The following is a 19,751-nucleotide window of genomic DNA, read 5'->3' on the forward strand; positions in this document are numbered from 1 at the left end:
CAAATCTCCTCGAAAAGCCCCTTGAAATATTCCCTCATGGGGTTGGTGCGCATAAGCGCTTGAAATTTACTGAAAAAGGCGTCCTCAGGAGATTGTTTTGGAACCTAAGGAGGCCTCTCATGAGGTGGACAAATCCAGGGATGCAACGGGGAAGGGTACCACACAGGCCCCTCTGCCGACGTATCCACATAAATCAAGGGGGCCGCCCCCACGGGCAACAAAACATTGTGCGGAAGAGGCATCCGGGCGTTCCAATCATAAACCGGTCGGTAAGGATGCACACAAGGGACCTTAGGTTCACCCGAAGGGGGCCGATGGCGTAGTTTAGGGGTAGTACCTAAAATGGCCGCCGTGGTCGTGGCGAGAACGGGAGCCATTTTGTCCTCATCTGAGGGGGAACTACGGCACGTGAGGAAGTGAGGCAGGGGTCCCCGTCGATGGATCAGGGGTCTTAATTTTAGCCTTAACGTAAGGAACCTCGGCAGAGCCGGTACTATGAGGCCTGGAATGTTTCTGCGACATACCAACCGCCAACTGAGCCTTCGAAGGAAGAGCCTCGGCACTGCAGGTAAAAGAAGAAACTTTCTTCTTTGCCCCCTCAACAGATCTGGTGTCACCACAAGAGCGGGAACGGTGCGCTGTCACCGACAGGGCCTTGCCCGGCCCCTCAGAGCTGTTGGTAGCCTTAGCCTCTGTACGACGGACCTCGGACCTAGGCCCGGTAGAAGCCTTATCGGCACGGGCCTCGAACATGCGTTCGGTAACCTCAAGCCCAGCCAAGACCTCGGGGCGTACCCCGGTTTTGTTTTTGAGGGAAGCCGAAAGAACGGCCTCAGAGCAAGCTCCGGTACCCCACGACTCAGTAGAACTGGGTCTACACACAGGCCCCACAGGAGGGGCCTCGGAGTGTACTCCGGTGATCACAGGCCCCTTACGGAGACCCTTGGAGAAAACTCCGGTAGAATTATTAGGCCCGACAGACACCTCAGGGCGAACCCTGGTAACAGAGCGATCAACGCCCCTCCCGGCTCGAGAGGAACCCGGGAAGGTATCCCCCGGCCGGGGTGCTCAGAAAATCAAAGAACTTACCAGGGTTTTTTTCTTCTCGTCGATGAACGCCTGAAAATGCGAAGGAGGAGTCTGTCCGAACACCACCTCCCACCGCTCCAACCGACGTTGAAAAGCCTGGACCGAAAGGGAGTCACAGTAAAAACATGAGTCCCAACAGTGTTCCAGACCCAAACACTATAAACAAAGAGGATGGGGATCCGCCCTCGCGAAGCGACGGTGACACGATGTCTGGAAAATGTAATTTAAAAGCCATAGGCAGACTAGTAAACTAACGCTAGCGAGAGCCAGAGAGGGAAAAACGGGAAGAAAATCTTCAGAGGATGCAAGTGCGTCCAGCCCCGATCGTGCTGAGAAAAGGACTGATGGGCGATGCGCGGAGCCAAGGTGGGCAGGGTTATGGCCGCCTGCCGGGCCCTGCGCAGGAAAGAGAGGAGGGACACATTTTTGAAAATCATTTTTGATGCTTTTTACAAAAGTGCTCCGGTCCCGTCCCACAGGACGGAGAGATGTCCCATAAGTATGGAGGAAAGGGGACGGGACGTAGGAGTATAACATATAATGTTCGAAGACTGAACTCCCCAGTAAAAAGAATGACGGTGGAGCACTTCTTACAAACAGGGAAATTTGATGATATAATGCTCCAGGAAACCCATATAAAAAGGCAAGACAGCGGTAGGCTTCGGCTCAAAGGATACAATCAAATCTACCAGGCAAAGAGAAGAAGGTGGGAGTCATGATAGCATTTCACAATACCCTAAACCCGCAAATTCACGATATCCAAGCAGACAAACCAGGGAGATTTCTGTTCGTAAACGCACATATTGACGGGTACTCCCTGACACTAGCAACAATCTACGCCTCGAACACGACCCAGGACGGCTTCACCAGAGACTGCCTGGAGAAGCTAGAAACATTTGCAAAGGCGGAGGTGGTGCTGAGAGGGGACTTCAACTTGGCATGGGACCTCAATGTAGACCGATCAAGACTGTCGGGCACGGAACTCCCTTGAAGGCCCTGAGGCGGAAAATGGGGAATTTAGCATTGGAAGATGCCTGGTGGGGGGGCAGGGAGGCAGACCCAGACGTTTACGCACTTCTCGCACGTCCACAACTCCAGGTCCAGAATTGATTACCTCTGGGTCTCCTCGGGACTCCAAGGGAGGATCCAACACGCAGAGACAGGAGCAATGCCACTTTCCGGACATCCTCTTGGCCCGTCGCCAGTCAGGACTATGGAGATGGAAACTCCCAGCGGAAATAATGCAGGACCCAGTCATGGGGGAAACGATTAGAGAGCACATAACAGACTACTTTGCAAATAACTCCCCAGAGCCCTCCAGGGCAACCTTGTGGGAGGCCTTTAAGGCAGTGACAAGAGGGCATTTCATTGCCCAGGGCAACCTTGTGGGAGGCCTTTAAGGCAGTGACAAGAGGGCATTTCATTGCTCTCAAAGCACAGAGAGACCAACAGAATCGCCAGTGGGAAGCAGAGTTGGAGTCCAAGATGGAAGCGATTCAGGCTGAGATGACCCAAAACCAGTCATCGAAACTAAAGAAAGCCTTAAGGCATATTCAGGGGCAGCTGGAAACCATCCGCACCAAACGCGCAGAGAGAAGCCTAATCCATCGGAAGCACTGGTACTATATGAAAGCGAACAGGCTCCTGGCCAGGCAGCTAAAAGGGAAACAGAAACAGGCAGTCAAGGCGCTGAAGGATAAACAAGGGCAAATAAAGACACAGACGACGGAAATCGAGAAAGTATTTAAAGAACTTTACCAGAGCCTACACGCCACAGACGTTCACAAGGAGGTGGAACAAAACACCAACGACCCTCCCAACAATTACGGAAGAAGGAAAAAAAAACAGGTGGGCAGCCCAATTAGGGTAGAGGAGGTAACCAGAGCAATCGGAGCTCTCCCCAACAACAAAGCTCCAGGCACGGATAGGTACACTGCATAATTTTACAAGACATATAAAGGAAATCTAGCTCCAATCTTGACAGAACTATTCAACACGTTTAAAGAAAGCGGCACTATAACAGTCCATGAACGAGGCAAAGATATTAGTATTCCATAAACTGGGGTAAGATCCGTAGCTCCCCAGGTCATACCGCCCGATCGTGCAAAGCTATACACCAAAATATTAGCCAACAGACTATCACAGGTCCTCATGAAACTGATTCACCAGGATCAGTCAAGGTTTGTCCCCAACAGGCAGACCCACAATAATATAAGAAGGATAACCCACTTGATTGAAAAGAGCCGTTGAGGTGTCATTTGTGACTTCTTGAAATTGAGGGAGAAGCCCAGTCTGTGGAGGAAGTGGCAGGTGACTTTCAGGTGATCTAGCGCCTGCTCGGCAGAACGTGCTCTGATCAGCCAATCGTCCAGGTAGGGGTAGACGTGAATCCCCTCTCTCCTGAGGTGCGCCGCCACCACTACCATCAATTTGGTGAAGACCCTCGGGCGGAGGTCAATCCGAATGGCAGGACTCGAAACTGATAGTGTGAGCCGCCAATCACGAACCTCTGGTATTTTCTGGGTTTGAGAGGAATCGGCACATAAAAATAAGCATCCTGGAGGTCCAATGACACCAACCAATCCTGAAGTTGAAGGGCCTGAAGAATCTGAGAAAGGGTAACCATCTTGAACTTGTCCTACCTGAGGAACTTGAACAAGTTCCTCAAGTCCAGGATGGGTCTCAGTCCTCCGTCCTTTTGGGGGATCAAAAAATACGGGGAGTACCATCCCTTGTTCCTCTCCGCTGCAGGTACCGGTTCTATAGCACCTTTCTCCAGCAGGGTTAAAACTTCCTGCTGTAGGAGCGGGTGTGAAAAGGGTGTCTCCTGGGTGGATTGCTTTGAGGTTGCGTTAGAAAAGGAAGGCAGTAACGTTGGGCTATTATTTCTAGAGCCCAAACATCTGAAGCAATGGCTCGCCATTCTTGCAGATGCTGCGACAGCCTGCCTCAAACAGGTGTCTTGTGATGCAAGTCCTCAAAGTGGTTTTGAGGCGGTTGCTGCAGCCGCTGATGGCAGAGAGGCTGTAGCTGGAGCTGGCTTTGCACGTTTTCCTCGTCCACCGCGAGTGGCCTTTCTCTGACCCCTTTGACTGGTCATTCCTCTCGCCTCTCCATATGAGGAGTAGTAACGATAGGATCATCCCCTCCAAGATTGACCTGTTGCACGAAAAGGCTGAGGTTGCCCGATGGCAGCTCCCAAAGACTTGGCAGCTGCCTTTGAGGTCTGCAACCTCTCAAGGCTCTCGTCAGCCTTGCTGCCAAAAAGGTGAGACCCGTCAAAGGACATGTTCAGGAGATGGTTCTGCACGTCTGATGCAAAACCGACTTCCGTAACCACACAAATCTGCGCATTACCGTGCTAGTGCCCATGGACCTGCTCACACTATCTACAGTGTCCAATCCAGATTCAAGGGATGCCTGCATGGCCTCCTTCCCATCTCTAACGATGGCTAGGAATCCTTCCCTTTCGTCCCCTTCTGGTTTGTGCTCCGCCGCCATTGCAATGCACTCCCACAGAGTGTACGAAAACTTTGCCAAGGCACACATGGAGTTGGCTGATTTTAATGCCATACTCCCAGCTGAAAATACCATCCGTACCCAGCCATCCACACGTTTATCGTCCCTGTCCGGAGGGATAGAAGGGTACGCGAGTTTGTTAGAAGCTGTGGCTGCCTGTATGACCAAACTCTCTGGAGTGGGATGTTTAGACAGATAGCCGGGGTCGCTACTGGCAGGGCGGTATTTTGAAGTAAGGGATTTATTCACTGGCAGAATAGAATCCAGAGACTCCCAATTTTTGGCCACCCTATTTCGCAAGGCTACGTGAAAAGGTAGTATTGGGTCTTCAGTAGGACCATGATCCAATATGTCTGTTAGATCATCTTGGATGAATTGGGCTGGAGTTCTGGCCCATCCTAAATAATCCATTACCTTTGTCATTAGCTTACGGTATGATGGACTGGCATGTTCTCCTGGATCTGGTCTACCAAAGTCATTTTCAGGAGATGTATCAATACCACTTGCATTGTGCAGTGATTCAACCAAATCCCTCATCCTGCTTTCTTCTGAAATTAGGCATTCCAGGGACATTTGGGGTGCCATATTCTAGCCCAAAAGGTACATTCTCCTCATCAGATTTCTCAAGTTCCTCAAAAATTGAGGTCAGAGATTTAAAGAACTCTTTCCTAGGAAGAGGTTTGAAAACCTTTTCTGGGAGAGGTGGAGGAGTATTATTTATGGATCTTGAAGGGTTTACAGGTTCTTTCCCTTTTTCTGGCTGAATTTGCCGAACTGGGGGTTTCGGCGTGGAGGGCTTCGGGGTCGACAAAAGGCGGCTATGGCGTCAGCGCAATACGCATCTTCGACGGCTTCGATGGCGTCGAGGCGCTCTTCGAAGACTTGCCCTTCAAGGTGTGTTCGGTCTCAGACGGCGTCGGTGACCTCGAGCGGTCGACTCGACTGGCTTTTCTCGCTCAGTGTCCTAGAAGGTTCTCTATCCTTCCTCTTTCGATCACCCAGGCTCGAGAGCGCACGAGTGTCAGAACAATGACGCTCCCGGCCGGCTTCCGAGGAAGGCGCGGACCGAGGCTTCGCTTTCTCGAACACCTCCATCATTTTGACCCTGAATGCTTCGGATGATGAATGTTTAGTGGGACATTTCATCCTTTTTGGGGATTCGTCCGAGGACGAGGTGGAGGGGGACCTGTGGCGTTGTTTCTTTGATTTTTTCGAAGACGACGAGCAATGGGAATCGCTTCGGGACCTGGACCGATGCCTTTCGCGTCGAGGAGATTTCTCCTCACGGGACCTCGACTCGACGCTAGAGGCTTCACGGTCAGATTTGCAACCTACCTGTAGTTCTCCCCTCCTTTCTCGCAAGGCCTTCCCCGTCATCGCCTGACACTTCGTACAGGCCTCAATGTCGTGGCCTTCTCCGAGGCACCACAAACACTCTCGGTGCGGGTCTGTGATCGACATTTTTTAATCGCACGACTTGCACTTTTTGAAACCCGATTTCGGGGTTGTGCTCGGCATTGATGACGAGGACATCTTCGTATATTTTCTATTCTTCACCGAACTCGAGGCGCGCCGAATCTCTGAAGCAACGTATACTGCGGAAAAACAGAACTGAGGCCAACGGGCGCCGCGCGTGCTACTTATACACCCAATGACATCACCCTCGACGGAGGCCTTCGAGGACCCATCGACACCGACGCACGGCGCCCTCTGCCGAAAATGTTTTCCGAAGCAGCTAAAGCTGGATGGAATACATCCAAGATGAAGAATACGTTGGAGGACACAATCCACTCGAAAAGAACTATACTGCCCAGAATCATGTATATTTTCCAGGCACTCCCCATCTGACTACCGGCCTCCTTTTTCAAAACACTAACCAACCAATTTTGGCGTATATCGGGCAAAAACAAAAAGACTCCTAGGGTATCCAACACGGTCCTAACGTCTCAGAGAATGAATGGGGGCTTTGCCCTCCCTTATTTCCGTAAATATTACGAGGCTGCTAAGATCTGGGTCCTGAAGTAGTGGACCCGGATTCCTCCCAGAAACTATGGGTAGCCACGACCTGATTCCGTCACCTGCGCTGGACAAAAAGAGAGCACAGGCACCCGAACGTACAAATAAGTGAAGTAATGAAAGCAACGCTGGAATTATGGAACAGGGCTACCCAAAAAGAATCACTGACAATAGACCCGGACCCTTTCATACCAATGTTTAAGAACCCAGAATTCCAACCGGGCATGGAGAAAGGCGAATATCAAAAATAGGAAGATGCCGGATGCACAAAGATAGGCAACATGTATCAGGCCCAGGAGATCAGAACCTTCGAAGACTGCACAGCCCAACTAGGCCTCACCCCCAAAGATAGATACAAGTATGAACAACTTCACCACTGGCTGTCCTCTCCACAGATCTAGCAGGCAGCAACAAGGAAACTTACCCCGTTTGAATCATACATCACGACACACGCTGGGACAAAGGAATTTGTCTCAGACACCTACAAATTCATTAACGTCCAAACCGAAGAGCTCAAATGGCAATATATGAAAAGATGGGAAAACACGCTCTGGGTCAATGTCATAAAGGGCCATTGGGAATACATTTGGCAGGCCATCCCCAAATTAACAAGGGCTGTCCAGACAAGGGAGATGTGGACGAAGATCATTGTACAATGGCACTATACTCCAGAAAGACAACACAATGTACGAAACTGGAGACATATCTGGTGGGACTGGCCGGAGCTCCACCAATTTTGGAAAGACGCCAAAACCCAAATGCATTCAATGTTCACAGGAACGCGGGAGCTAGGAGAGGAGGTTTGGATGTGCGGCCTGTGGAACCCCCGAGATAAACGACTGACAGACACAGAAGCGGAACTTCATGGGTCTGCTAACAGCGGCATGGCTGGCCATAGCCCAAAAATGAAAGCCGAAAACAACACCTACAGTATTCGAATGGCTACAAAGAGTTTGGTCTCACATAGCAATGGAACGCATCACATAACATTCAAGGAGATCACCAGAAATTTAGAACAGACTGGGGGGTGTCCCTGGAATATCTCCAGAGCGACTACATGGAACAATGGTGCCCGCATAAAATAAGGATTTTGGACATGTTCACATAGGAATCAACAGGGCATGCACACAGAAACGGACATGAATAGCTTTCATTTAGGTAGTGCAAACCCTCTAGTGATAGGGAGTGTTAGGCTCTTGTCTCCTTTGTTAAATACAACTTGTGAGTCAAAACGCCACCCCTTTGACTTACCACACATTTCTATGAAGGACACAGGGTTTAACAATTTTCTGAAATGCATAAACTTACTTTCAGGTCTTGCAAAAATCTAAACTTAATTTGTGCAAAACATAAAATGCTGACCCATGTTTGAAACTGTTCCCTTCGATTTGTGGGTGCCAGGCTGATCCTGCACTTAGAATTACTGATGTGTCCTCATGGATAGTTTCAATCTGTGCAGAATCGACCATTTTCATTCAAACATACGTCTAACATTGTCAATAAAGCAGGGCAGACATAGGCCCCTATTTCCATTGCGAGGATCTGCTGCGTTGCCGATTTTGGTACGTCTCTCGTACTCTTTTCAGGGCTCTCACATTCCCTGTGGTTCGTTCGATGGGAGTCTGGTGGTAAACCCGGTCTACAAAATGGAAGTCCTGTATAGGAATCAATAGTTTGATGTGCACTGGCAAAAAGAGATGCACACCAGTGAAACACTCATTATGGAGCTGTAGCACATCCTTTTATGCTACAGGACACTCACACAATCAGACAGTGGAGGGGCAATGCCCGTCTTGTATATAAAGACATTGTCTTGTCTCAATACCACTCAACATCCATCACCACCTCATAGCCTCACCAGAGAAAGTGGCGTAGGAGCCCAACTTATCCGTTTAGCTTCCTCCGTGCTCTTCCTCACATCACATCACGTTTTCAATGCTTGGAGACACGCCTTCACTGCACTCCAAAGAAAGCTGGGTAGCCGCGTTGTTAACTATACTGGCATTAGTTTAGATTCGGGTGCTCGCCTACAATACTTTTCTTTTCATTCAGGGATGGACTCCATCAGTTCTCATTGCCATCTGAACTCACAGTGGAAAAGAAGTCTGCTCACTGCACAAGGCCGAAGAGAGTGAACGCTGCTCAGAGCTCCTTACGGACACATATACTCAAAACCCTGCTTAGCTCTAACCCATCCTCAATCGATCTAGATGGAATTTCTAACGTTAGGCCTTCAGCAGGGAAACATTCACCCTGAAACTTTACTAAGGCCTTTTCTTACCTTTGCGTGAAAATCATTTTAGAATGAAGAAATAATATTTCTCAAGCAGGGAATTAATGTCAGCAATCTAGGAGCCATGAAGAAAATCAGAATGGCACAAAACATAGGGGGGTGCCTCTTCTCTCATTATTATACAATTTGCTGAGTATTACTTTCTTGATGCAATTTGTCTGAAACTAAAACAGTGTATTCATTTTACCAGCTCTACAATCGCAAAGCGACTAAAACTCAAATTAGTTAACCGCCAAACGGGTGTCATTTTTTGGAATGGATTGTTTTCACGTAACAATACGTGCAAACTCGAATCAGTAAGCAGGTCTCCTGAAACGGTATATTATTGCGACTATTCACACAATTCTGCCACTTCTCATCACTTTACTAAAATATTGGCTTTGTACCAGAAAAGCAGATGTACTGATTGGTCCAGATGTAACCAATCTAATAGCTACGTTATGCTCCCTTCCAATGAATAGTACTTCTTGTAACAGCTTGAATCAAGGTGGAAGCCTTATGGCTTTTATAGCAAGGGTGCTGCCAAAACCGTCTTCATTGTGTGATAACATTTGAATGCATGCCTTCCTCTTACCTCTGCTGTTACTTTCTGGGTATGGAATCACTGGTTTTTCTGGAGAGCGCTGCAGTTCAGAATTCAAGAATGGCTTGCCTTTTGGGTAACCCACATAGGAAGCAGAGCCTTCTCCATCTGCCATGAATGCTTCCCAAGATTTCCCAAAAGTGTCCTGAAATGAACCAGAGGAAAGTTTTGAATAAGATAGTTTTTCAACACACAATGTTTGTCTTGCAAAAAGATTCCTAAATGCGCAAATCATAGAAACATTGCAATTATATTGAAATTTGAGGTCAATTCGACAGTCCAAATTTACAGAACTATTTTATGTTATGTGTTTTCTTCTTTTGAGCAGTCGTCTTTCCACACCCATAATAAGGTACTTGGAGTTTAGAAGCAAGGAACACAGCAGAATACCAGACTTCGTTTCATGTTCAGATCCGTACATGAGAACATTGGCAATAATTAAAGCAAGACACTTCTGACCACATAATGTGAACTAGCCATTGGTGATAATGAGGGGTGTATCTGGAGAAATAGCATTCATGCCATGGGGTTATGGAATTATGACTGGCTAGTAGCTTGAAGCTTGTAATTTCTTCCCCTGCACACTTGACCAAGGGTAGATTTTAAGCAGTCCGAAACCAACCAAGTGAAAAAACATTGGCCTAAATATCTCAAAATTGGCAGTTTCGATTTTCAAGATTTAAGTCATGCACATAGATCTTATCCTGAATTGATGCACTGAATAAAGATTTTAAGATATTCAAGTGTTATGATTTCTCTATAAATCACGCTTGCGCATAATGAATGCAAATCTTTCTTATATTTTTATTAACAAATTAATTAATACAACAAGGATAACAAAGTTACTCTAGAATGACAAACATTAACAGAAATAAGTTTGCTAATGGTGTCATCATATTCCAACATCCCGCAACGGATAATGGAGAACAAAATGTATGCAGAACATGTCCTCGACTTATATTTTTCACATTTTCCGACCTATATCCATTAGCTCAAACAAGAAAAAAATTCCCATTATAATAAAAAAAGAAAATCTGATTATCTTGCCCAATTCTCTGAGCATGCCTCTGGCTAAGGATGTTATATGATTTGGTAAACCTTCAAAAAGCGTCCAAACTCATTCGGCCAAGTGCAATTCTTGCATTTGCACATAACCAATCCTCTCATGGGCGCACAGATGCAATAACATTTTCCTTCATGTTTGTATTATAGGGGTTCTTTGGATATGCAATATATGTAATGGGAATAGCAAGTACCCCTGGGGGAGTAAAAGGATGGAACAAAGTCAATGCCATAGATTTCCAGCTCAGGATATCACTACTACTAAGCCATTTTTGGCCCAGCATAATTGGGCCATCAAATAACAAAATAACCTGGAAGGTAGATCGAGCCAAACCTCTATTCTTCTTACTCACCTGAAGAACTCTCACACTAAGTTGCGCTTTCTTATGCCTCCTAATAAATCTACAATTGTTTTTCTATCTCATGCATCATTTTCGCCAAAGGAGTGCAGGTATTAACAGTCATATGTAAACTCCATATCGAACTTTGGGAGCAAGTTCTTTTTGATAGTGTTAACTTGCCAGATGATAAAAAAAAGGGGTAGTTTATTCCATCTAACTAAATCTGCAGCTATTTTATACTTTAATTGGGATAATTACTGGAAGAAAGTCTACTAAGATCAGCCGTCACGTGAACCCCCACGTTTTTAAGAGATATACACTGTAATGTGAACAGGGCCACACCCCAAGGAATATCTATGCAGATCAGCATTATGTGATGAATCTAAGTTTGTCGTCCCTTCTCCCTTTGGGGGAGACCTTTGCCATAGGGCCAGGGCAGTGCATCCACAGTCAATAGTCCTCCAGGGGGTGGTGCACAGAGTCACTATAACATAGGGAGGGGTGCCCCTAATGGGCTTGGGGACAACCATTCTCAGAGAACACGATATAACCCCACTTCAATACATCCAACCGCTTCCCCAATGCCAAATCCTCCTCCCCCCTCTTAGATAGAACCAATGTGTTATGTAGTCAAATCGGTCCACCTAATATACTTGACAAGACTAAAACACCAAAGAATACAAAGTATGTTACATAAGGTTCGAAAACAAGTACTTTGAAGATGATGATGATGACCAGGGAGCAGAGGATCACTTTAGAGAACCAGAGTGAGCAGTGTAGCTTCTCACTGTATGTGATTGGCCCAAAGCAATATAGCAGTCAAGCCCAGGACCTTAAAGACCGCTCAGCTAAGACGCTGAGAAAGAACTGTCCTCCGAGGAGGAACTGTGGGAGCCGTCCACCAGGCGAGCAGATGGGAGCCTAAAGAGAAGCTGTGAACGGAGAAGGACAAAACGTGGACTATGCAGGTTGCTACTGAGTCGAACCTGTGGGCACCCCAGCCCCTGGCATAGCACCTGAGAGAGGACACACAGCTGGGAAGTGCCAGACGTCTGCAGAGCCGCTGCAGATCCAGCCGGTTACCTGAAAGCTACCGCAGCCTCGAGAAGCTTTGCAGCGGCTCAGGAAACACTGGTACCTGCACAGAAGAGACTAGGTACACAGGTTATGCGAAATGTGCTAGAGGTCCAGGGAAGCAAGGGGTGAAAGCAGAAGTAGGAATATAAGGGTCTGGGACCCAGAGAATAACCATGATAGAGGAAGAGGAATCGTATGTTTGGCAGGAGAGTGAACCAAGCAGATACAAAAATTAGTTGAGAGTCTGGGACCGACACCCATATGAGAAGCCGTGAATAAAGAATGCCTGGGCCCCTGACTGTAAAAGGAACAAACAAGGAAGAGTTGTATGCTTGGCAAGGGAGTAAACCAAGCTGGTACACGGCTACAGAGTCTGGGACCCACACCCAAATGAGATTTGAGAATAAGTGGATCAAGAACCCTGGAAATGGAAAGACCAATTAGAAGCGTGTACCCAACATTCTTTTATTCACTAGTAAAGAATATTTTAAAAAATACTTTTAGTAAATTGTTTTCTATAACTACACTTGTCAGTGGACTGCATATCCCAGCAGCCCTGTGCCTTTTTAAGGCACTTCAGACGCGTCAGCGCAGCGCTTCTGAGCCAGATTGTGCCTGCTCGTGTCTGGTGCGTGTCAGTGAAGCCTCTTGCTGGCTTGCTGGCGTTACGCCGACCTCCCCAAAGTAGGGTATTTCTTAGTTCTCATCTATATTTGTTCCAGCACAGTCTATTGTAATTATTTTTTATTTGTAAAGCGCTTATGCACAAGTGAAGTGGGAAGGGAACAAGGGAAAACAGTCATAATTCTTGGGCCTTGAAGTTTCTGAATGATCTAACAAAAAATAACTAGCATACTAGGCCTGAAGCATTTCTGCAAGTGCATGACAGGAGGCAATGAGAGAAGGGGGTGCTGGGGAAAGGGAAAAAGCATACAAACAATCTACCGAACTATGCCTAATGACTTGTCAGATAGTACAAGTGCATGACAAAGAGTGGGGAGAGAAAGGGGGGGTGGAGAGGGAGAAGGACATGCAGAACAATAAACTAACGTACTAGGAATGTCAACAGTTCAGATCGATTTGTCGTTGGTAATCACTAATGCGACTATGCACAAGTGTTTCAGTCGCAACCAAGTTAGAGAAGGGAGAAAGAGAGAGGACAGGAAAAACTATCTTGCTAGGCCTAGTACATTCAAGGTCGTGCAAGTGCGCAGACAGGAAGTGCAAGGTAGGGGAGGGGGGGGGACAAGTGCACCCAGACCAGCAGGGGCCAGGGTTAAGTGCAGAGTGGTCGCCCCTCTTATGGGACGTATTCCGAGTGCAGCAGTGCCAAGCAGAGTGCAGAGACCCAGAGGCAAGTGCAGGACTGTTGGGGGAGCCTGGCACCTGTGAGGCTCTGGAGGCGCACCAGGCGACCGGTAAGCGAAACTGATCAAGTTGAGGAGAAGGGAAGCAGAAGAGAAAAGAAAGAAGGTTAGTAGGGGAGACGGAGAGAGGGAAAGAGGAAAAGAAGAGGAAGGTCTTGAGGAGTTTCCAGAACATAAGGTCTCAGCAGCCGCTACTCTGTTTACGCATCCAATATCATGTCTGATCTCCTTGCACTACAGGCAAGTATGCGTGAGAATATTGGAACTTCTCCTGTTGAAACGCCACTAAACAGCATGCCAGACAGACTGATTGTGTCCCGATATAGGACTATGGATTTCTTCGTGTCCAGCACTGACATTCTCCTGTCCAGAAAAACCGTGCATCTTCCCTGCTATGTGATAAAATTAAGAACAGTACTAACTCCAGCTGTTCCAACGATAATCTAACTACACTTTTTTCCATCCACTTTGGCCCCAAATTCTATCAGTACTTCGGATATGCTCATCTCGATGCATATTCCTCAGGCTTTCACGTGTTCATCTAGCAATACTGGGAATTTGACAGGACTGAGTCTTAAAGCTGAGCCTTCCCTGTACACTTCCTGGGCCCTCGTTAGGAACCCCCATGCTGATAAACCGGTGTACTCTAATGCTATTAAGAAATCACACGATGAAGAAGCTGAGAAACGCGGTCACAATACGTGTGCCAGAATTGAGCCTAAGCTCAGTCCCTCTGCACCTACCGGTGACAAACCTTCTCTGTGGTCTGTTCCAGTAAACCCTTCTGGGGATGGCGTGACTTCATCTTGGCCTTAGCACCTGATGAAACTCAGTGGCCCTCTGACTGGTCTACAACACTGGTCAAAACTGACGCCACCATTCAGGCTCCCACCTTCAGTGCCTGTATGCTCAACGCACGTGCACACTCTGCTCATGAATACGATATGTTTTCTCTACTTCAGGACTATGATCCTGACTTGTGGTACTGAAACCTGCTTCTTTTCTACTTCAGGCCCAGAAATTGTTCTACAGGTATTTCCATGCAGCATGTCGATCGTGCATCGACTTCTCCAGCTGGCGGTGTTGCACTTATTGTTAAGGATGATTGATGCTGCTCGCTGCTACCAATACCCATGACTTGGAGCAGTAACGTTGAAGTCTTACTAGTTAGGTTAGCAATTTCTGCCTCTTTTGTACTCCATTTGCTTATTGTATACACTGCTCTCCCTTCAGAGAGCCTAGCTTCTTTTGAAATAATTTTTCCCCCCAGTGTTTTAAGAGTTGCCCTTGCTTTTAACAACGTATGCATCCTTGGGGATTTTAAATCTGGGCAGATGCCCCAAAAACTCTGGCTACCTCTGTTCTAACTCGCATGGAAAGTCTTGGCCTGCAACAACTTGTGACAGGCCCTACGCACCTCAAAGGGCACACTTTGGATTTGGTTTTTGCCCCTCACCATTTGTTGGTGGTTTCTCCAGCCTTGGAGATGTGCTGGTCAGATCATTATAATATACCTTTCAAAGGTGTATTGCCTCAACTTAACCTACACCATCCCAGAGAAAAATGCTACAGAGAAAATGGAAGGGCATTGATGTAAATAGACTAGCACATCGTATAACTTTTAACTACCATTCGCTTGCAGGGGGTCTTTTGCCCCTTTCTACTCCTTTAATACAGCTTCTGGCTCTGAAGCAGTCTAATGTCTTGCCCCTGAAAAATGGTTGCATAAAGCTGCTCGGCCATCAGCCGCTAGTTTACCCCCAAACTTTGCGTCCTGCATGCTTCTGCTCGCAAGGCAGAGCGCAAGTGGCGAGTAAGCCATGAGCTTTCCTTTAAACTTTCCTTTGAAAAGGTGCAAGCCCCTTATCACAAAGCCATTAAGTTGGCAAACAATACTTACTATGCTACTGCCATCCAAGCAGTAACTAACGCCTGAAATCAACTTCTCCAAAGTGCTTAAGATCTTCTGACGCGTAGAGTGACAACTGCGATACAAGCCTTGCAACATAAGTGTGACACCATGTCCAATTATTTCACTGAAAAAATATTGAGGATTAGAGCAGATATTTTAGTCTCTGAACCCTCTTGTTCTTGGGTCCCCAATGCCTCACAGAGAGAGGAAAATGTTAATACCTCATAATTTGTTTCTTTTAGACATGTTGACCGGCCAGAAGTGGTTTCCGGCCATCTTACACCTTAAATCATAATCCTCCAGGGGGCGCTGTTGTGCGCCAACTAAGATGGCCGCATAACTATAGAGCTCCGCACTACGGAAAAATCCTGAGCAGATCTGGAGGACCCAACTTTGTTATATCTGTGCAGTAATTGAGGTCTGAGCTCCTGCGCTTCACACTGCTCCACCGGGACCGCATACATCCCTCCAAAGAGCTGCAGAGTCGGCGCTGCGGCCTGCTGACAGGACTCCTACGCACCTGCTGAGTGAAGCGCTGCACGAGCCATAGAATCATCCCGAGCTGGGCAGCGGCGCCATGGACTACAACACTAGCCGGAGTAAGGAGGATGACGCCCTGATACCCCTTTGAGGTGCCGTGACTCTCCGGGGTATCCCCAAGGTCGCTGGAGTGGTCCGGGCATGGACACTGTGATCCTCCCTTCCTCCTCCAGCTGCAGGGGAACGCACAAAGATATCCGTTCCTGCAGCCGCAGAAGGTATGTGCCCCCCGCCTCCAACAACACCTGCTGTACAGAGGTCCAGCTGCCCCCTACCTCTTGGCGGGAGGCCATTAACGGGCACCAGACCACTGGGGGAACCACGTTGTGCTTCTCTGGCCAGAACCCTGAGCAGGGACCGGCATGACATCACTTGCCCGTACTGAAAAAACATCGGCATTCGGGCAGCGGCAGTGAAGTAAGCCGTGCAGAAGCCATATACTTGGCAGACATACACCGATCCAGTAATATGAGCAACACCTGAAAGCATTACTCCGACCTCCGGTGCTGGCGGAAGACTGACGACTGGGCTCATCCTCATCTGTCTGATGAACGGAAACACACAGGGACATCATAACCATAATTGTCTGAATTACAGTAATAAGGATTGTGTGTTCCTCCCCTCTACAATATACAGTGTGCAAGTAACAGGAGTTGCCGACAGAGACCCAGAGAATTGATACTGACCAAAACTTGCATTCCGGGCCTCAATAAGCTCTGTAGCAGCAGAGAACAGGAAGAAAAGAAAAAAAACCTGTCACTCAGTAACTGCCACAGGACTATGGCCTGAGGGGGCTCACAAAGTGGGAAGAAGGGCCCCATGGACACCTGCACCAACACGACCTGTTCTGATGAAGACCCATCCTTCTCACAAACCAACCCCACCCACCAAGCGTGACACCCCCTATCAGCACCAACATGGATCCCTACATGGTGGCCATGCAGGCGGGGTTTTCCGCAGTTAACACTAAATTGCATGAGATTGGCACCATCATCTCCTCGCTGCAGACGGACCTACGGTAAGTGCCCAGATCACCATTGCCAAAAACCGAGTAGGGGACCTTGAAGATGCTGTTACGGCACACGGAGGACCTGAAGGCAGTCTGAGTAAAATGCGAGGACTGAGTTGCGGTCCCGCCGCAACAACATCAGGGTGGTGGGCATGGCTGAGCAGACCCTCAACGTCCCCATGGAAACCTTTATCGAAGAAGCCCTGCGTGCTATGTTCCTGGAGGTACACTTCTTCCTGGTGGGCCGTGCACACAGATCCTTGGCCCCGCCTCCCAAACCCGGTGCCCACTGCGTACAATTATTGCCTGGTTGCTCAACTACCAGGACCGAGATCAGATCCTTCGACTGGCATGCAAAAGGGGCACCTTGCAGAACAAGTCTGCTAGGAGTCGCCTATACCCAGACTTTTCCTAGGAGTCAAGACCGCCAGACGCAATTTCGACCAGGTGAAGTAGGGCCACAGGGAACGAAAAATGTCTTACACCAGGATGTTCCCAGCTAGGGTCAGAATCCAGCATGTGGGCAGAGCCCATTTTTTTTCGAAACCCTAGAGGACACCACAAACTACATTAAACAGAACATTCCGCTCCCGCCAGGCAATGGCTGACACCGATGTTGCTCCTCTGAACTTTCCTTGGGTTTACTGCACCATAACATTCAAGCATACGACCGTGGGGTCCTCTATGCTTGATATTTCTTAGTAGTGCAGAACAGGCCACTTCAGTGCTTAGATGTTCTTGGTTGGATGTGCATGTTGCCTCCCACTGCTTAAGAAGGGGTTGTTTAAAAGGGGATTTACACTGTCAGGTTCGTGTGATGGTGAGGGTGGGAGGGTTGGGAGTTTGCAAAATAGAAATACCACGACGGACACAGTTAGGATAAACTTTGATCTAGTTACTTGCATGCCCCGATCAAACTTGACAAGAACTATATGGTGTAATGGCTGGGTCTGCCTGCCCGATTAGAATACTCACCTGGAACGTCCGCGGTCTGAGCAATCCCACCAAAGCACGGTATTAATTTATCTCAAAAGACAATGTCCAGATCCTAATGTTGTAGGAGACCCATGCCATAGCCAGGGTGGTAAACTCATTTGCTCATTGCTGAAGCCCCCAAAAATGTGGCACAGACTACTCATCACAATCTTGGGGGGTTCTTACCGTGACTTTTTCACTCTTTAGCCTTCCAAATGACGAAATCATTAGTGGACCCTCTGGCCAGATATGTTGTTGTTTGGGGGAGCCTGAGGGGCCATCATACTATCCTGTCAACACTTATGGCCAAAACGTCTACGACCCCAATTTTTATCTCAAGATAATCTAATTGATTTCTCCACTGGACAACATCAAGGTATTAGGGGGCGGTGACTTCAACACTACACTAGACCCTGTGTGGGACAGGACGTCCTAGACTCCCCGGCCAACCACTAAGGCAGCACATACCATTCCCCAAGCCATGAAACATATACCCCTCATTGACGCCTGAAGGGAGTTACATCCCTTAGTTGCAGAGTATACTTTCTACTCCTCGGTCCATAACTCTGGTTCACGCATAGACTACTGGCTATATTCCCCAGACTATGCCCCCTTTACGTCAGACTGCTTCATTCACCCTCACATCATGTCAGATCACTCCCCGGTGCTACTGGAGCTCTGGGTTATGTGCCAAGTGCCTGCCTTCAGACTATGGAGAATGCCCCCTGCCCTATTGCATGACACCACAGTAATAAACCCACAGAGATGTTGGAATTCTTTGACCGTAATGAGGGCTCAGTGGCCTCTCTGGCGGCGTGTGGGAAATCTTCAAGACCTGGTTGAGGAGCCATATCAAGTCTATGGCTCATGGGTCCCTATGCCTCATACGTCAGGAACTAGACTGGCTGAGGTCCACCCATGCACATTGGAAAACACATATGCAATAATGCCAGAGGAGATGACACTTGCCTGGCTGCGTACCTAGCTGGATGAATTCCACAGATAAGCAGATTGCGAGGTGCTCTACAGTACAGCCCCTGTTCAGGCAAGAAGATATGGGGAAGAAGATATGGGGAAGGGGACAAGGCTAGCAGGTCCTTGGCCAGACTGGTAAAAGCTGAGAATGATAGGCAACCAATTACAAGTATCCATGGGTGAAACTGCGAGATATGTGTGGGGGAAAAGGAGATTAATGAGGTGTTCAGGGAATTTTATGAATAATCATACACCAATGCTGGCTTAATATGGGACAACAATCTCACCAGGTATATAGACTCTATCCAAGTCCCTAAAATTTCCACTGGGTCCTGTGCTGGACTGGAATTCCCCTGACCATAGAGGAGATAGGTCAAGCAATTAAAGACCTCACAGCTGGGGAGCCTCCGGGGTCGGATGGCCTTCCCATAAACCTCTATAAAACGTATTTATCAGAACTCTCCCCCAAACATTTGCCATTATGGAAGGAGGCCGTATGCATATCCTACTCGGAAAGATAGCTCAGCCGCAATGTGTTCGCCTTGGAAGCATGACGACACGGAGCAACACAGGTTCGATCCCCGGGTCCGCGCTTAGCAACCTCTGGGTATTAAGCACATTATAAATAACCTATCATATCATAGGGACTCTCCCACCATCGCTGAGGGAAGTGGTTATCTCGGTCACACTCAAACCTAATAAACCCCCACAGGTGGCTGTATCCTATAGCCCCTATCCTTAATTTTAACACAGAATGCAAAAAGGTAGGTTAAGGTCATAGCAAACCGTTTAATGCCCTGTATGAATGACAGGATACACCCTGATCAATCTGGCTTTATCCCATCTAGATCCAACTCATTGAACTTACGCAGACTATTCACCATCATTTCTCAATTAGACCCTAAAGCCAGAGTAATAGCTGCCTCCCTAGATGCTGAGAAAGCTTTTGATTCGGTATCCTGGAAACACATGTTTGCTGTCCTTGGGTGGTTT

At 47.8% G+C, this 19,751-nt stretch overlaps 1 protein-coding gene across 4 annotated transcripts in view; it reads right to left on the reverse strand.

Annotated features, from left to right (window-relative positions):
• The window catches only part of CEP57 (centrosomal protein 57), a 1,562,635-nt gene that overhangs the window by 1,377,401 nt on the left and 165,483 nt on the right, over positions 1-19,751 (reverse strand). For all 4 annotated transcript variants that reach the window (XM_069639189.1, XM_069639191.1, XM_069639190.1 and 1 more), the window contains exon 2: positions 9,492-9,645. In XM_069639189.1, coding sequence (XP_069495290.1) covers positions 9,492-9,645 — 154 coding nt within the window. The remainder of the gene's footprint in view (positions 1-9,491; positions 9,646-19,751) is intronic.

Source organism: Ambystoma mexicanum, chromosome 7q, assembly GCF_040938575.1.
Source record: "Ambystoma mexicanum isolate Mex_15411 chromosome 7q, UKY_AmexF1_1, whole genome shotgun sequence".
NCBI lineage: Eukaryota > Metazoa > Chordata > Amphibia > Caudata > Ambystomatidae > Ambystoma > Ambystoma mexicanum.